The sequence below is a fragment of the Triticum dicoccoides genome, chromosome 1A (genome assembly GCF_002162155.2).
Source record: "Triticum dicoccoides isolate Atlit2015 ecotype Zavitan chromosome 1A, WEW_v2.0, whole genome shotgun sequence".
NCBI classification, from domain to species: Eukaryota; Viridiplantae; Streptophyta; class Magnoliopsida; order Poales; family Poaceae; genus Triticum; species Triticum dicoccoides.
In genome coordinates this window covers 13,857,682-13,860,695 of record NC_041380.1, presented here as the reverse complement: position 1 = coordinate 13,860,695, position 3,014 = coordinate 13,857,682, and the positions used below count along the sequence as shown (strand labels likewise).

The 3,014-nt window shown below is 42.1% G+C and overlaps 1 protein-coding gene across 1 annotated transcript in view; it reads left to right on the top strand.

Annotated features, from left to right (window-relative positions):
- Positions 1 to 1,276: 1,276 nt before the first annotated feature.
- LOC119358771 overlaps positions 1,277 to 3,014 on the top strand; it is a 12,831-nt gene continuing 11,093 nt past the window's right edge. The window contains exons 1-2 of the mRNA XM_037625192.1: positions 1,277 to 1,415; positions 1,485 to 1,611. Of these exons, the coding sequence (XP_037481089.1) occupies positions 1,280 to 1,415; positions 1,485 to 1,611 (263 nt within the window). The 5' untranslated portion in view covers positions 1,277 to 1,279. The remainder of the gene's footprint in view (positions 1,416 to 1,484; positions 1,612 to 3,014) is intronic.

The following is a 3,014-nucleotide window of genomic DNA, read 5'->3' as shown; positions in this document are numbered from 1 at the left end:
CGCTTCGTTGAACTTAATGGAATAAGATCAGATCAGAATAACCTTTGTAAACTAGGCAACTGAATCATTTCATTGCTGCTTGTCCATGTAACGAAGAACTATCATTTGGGTACCAAGTTCCACTACAGGCCAGGAGAATTTCTTATAACTTCAAAACGGCAAGGGATGCACCATTGTCTTCAGGTCTGGTATGTATATTTAATCAATCAAAACAAAAGTTTTTGATAATAATCAAGAATGATGAAATTTTGGACTTTAGACTATATCAGTGACAATTTTCATGATAAATTACAGAAAGTTTGTATCTAGGGGATATCTTCATGTCGACTTACGTTTAATATTAGGATATGTCCCCTCATGTGCCAGTTTTGAGATATCTTAGAAGTTCACGATCTGGTTTTAGTTCCTGCATCTTTTTCCACCTTTATGTAGAGATTTGAGTAAAACTTAAATATCTAGATGCATATAAGCTTGTGAGTTAATTAATGCTAACTTGATGGTCCAAACTAAATTCTGCAAATATGACCATGACAGAAAGATAAATGGAGGTTTAGAGGCAGAGTGGATGCCTGCACCAACTTTATAGGTTGAACTACGTTTTGCTAGATGACTCAAATTTCAGAACACGCGCATTATTTTTTGGGAATGCAGTTAACAACAGAATCAAGTCAAGATGAAAAATGGAGAACTGTTCAATATTGAGTTTAATTCCTTTCTTGCAGAGCACCAGAGATGAGTGAGGAGATTATTAAATATTGAATATAATTCCTTTCTTGTATCCATGGTCGATCTATTGTACTCTGTCGTTTGCCTTAGTGAGAACGACACTGCTCTATCGCTTGCTTATTTAAGATCATGGTAATCATTTTTGCTAGCCTATGTGTATTCTAATTTTCTCCCCTTACTGTTGCAGCCTTGCAGGTTGGAGTGCAGCTTTCAGATATCTTTATTTCCTTGGGATAGTTGGAATGGAATACTATGACTAGATATACAATGGTATTGTTATCAGTGTTCGGCCTTCAATGATTTCGGTGCAGCATGTCTAGACCATCAACGGCAATTTGAGCTCCTTAGTGAAGTAGGTTTGTAAGGCATTGCTTCAACTCGAGAAAATCAATGGCCACAATTGGGAAGTTGACTGACAATCCAAAGAGAGTGCCAATTTTCAATTTCGTGTTTAGGTGCTTACATCAATCTCGTGCATAGTCTCAATCACCACCACCGGGGCAGCTACTTCTGCTGGCAGGGGCTGGGCGCTGCCGTGAGGATGCTATCACCCATGCGCGCAGTGATGGCATGGTGGCCGAAGAAGGCCATCTTCTGGGGAGCCGCGCGCTGGCCGCCATCTCCACCCGCGGCCACACCAATAAGACAGGTGATTTTAGGGTTGGTTCTGTCTAAAACCAAGCTGGCAGGTGAGCCAAATCAATCATTTTACGGTTCTTAAACAGTACATAACATAATGCTAATTGTGTGTTTTTCAGTAATATGCAGAGAAGGTTCGCCTGACATAATGACCAACGAGAGCAAGTTGTTTTTTCTTGATGAAAATGATAGCTACCACTTGATGAGATTTAGCAATACAAGCATTTCCTCTAATTTTATTTGTAGGTAATCCTTTAAGCTCCAAGGAAATAGCTGAATGTCACTACCAAATTAAATTACCTTTGTAAAGAAAATACGTGGAGTTATGTGATATGCAAGTGAGCAGCTCTCTCACCAATGAGTTAATAACATTAAAATAGGTAGCAGTACCAATTTTTCCCAGTAAAAGTGATTTTTTGTTTTCTTCATTCAATTAACCATCGTTTTGATCGATGATGCATAATAGAAATATGCATTCCTTTACTGTTTTTTCTCCATAAGATCCTTTTATCACTCATTAAAATTTTGCAAGTTCTTGCCATACCCGAAGCTTCCATTATCGCTGACTTTGCCGGAATGCCTGCACCCATGTTCCAGGTGCCAATAATGAATCCTGTGTTTAGGTGCTTCTACATGAATCCTGTGCATAGTCTCGATCACCACCACTGGGGCAGCTACTTCTGCTGGCAGTAGCACTTTCCTCTGACATGTGTTTTTTTGTCGTTGTGTGCTTCTACATTAATCCTGGGTCGTTGTATTTAGGTTCTCTAAGGCCTAAACTGTGACTTTTCTTAATTGTATGTGTTACAACTCGTTTTACTGTACTAATTTATTCAGTTGCACCAATACAAGGTGTGGAGAGTTTGGGTTCGGAAGGTAGTTAGCCTACAAGAGAAGGGGGTTTAGTATTTTCTTGATGGCACATGTTGGAAGGTGCCATCTTTATTTCTCTTATCTTATGGGTTTCCTCACAATTGTTTCCTTACAATGTGCACAATTTTGCAACAATAAACATTGGCTCGGTATATACACTTGAATAGATGATCTGGTTACATAGCATGTGTTGGGGAATGTAGTAATTTCAAAAAATTTCCTACGCACACGCAAGATCATGGTGATGCATAGCGACGAGAGGGGAGAGTATGATCTACGTACCCTTGTAGATCGACAACGGAAGCGTTGACACAATGTAGAGGAAGTAGTCGTACGTCTTCCCGATCCGACCGATCCAAGCACCGTTACTCCGGCACCTCCAAGTTCTTAACACACATACAGCTCGATGACATTCTCCGGGCTCCGATCCAGCAAAGCGTCGGGGAAGAGTTCCGTCAGCACGACAGCGTGGTGACGATGATGATGTTCAACCGGCGCAGGGCTTCGCCTAAGCACTGCAACGATATGACCGAGGTGGAATATGGTGGAGGGGGGCACCGCACACGGCTAAGGAACGATCACGAAGATCAACTTGTGTGTCTAGGGGTGCCCCCCTGCCCCCGTATATAAAGGAGAAAGGGGGAGGCCGGCCGGCCCTATGGGGTGTGCCAAGGGAGGGGGGAGTCCTTCTCCTAGTGGGAGTAGGACTCCCCTTTCCTAGTCCAACTAGGAAAAGAGAGGGGGAAGGAAAGAGAGGGAGAGGGAGAGGGAAAGGG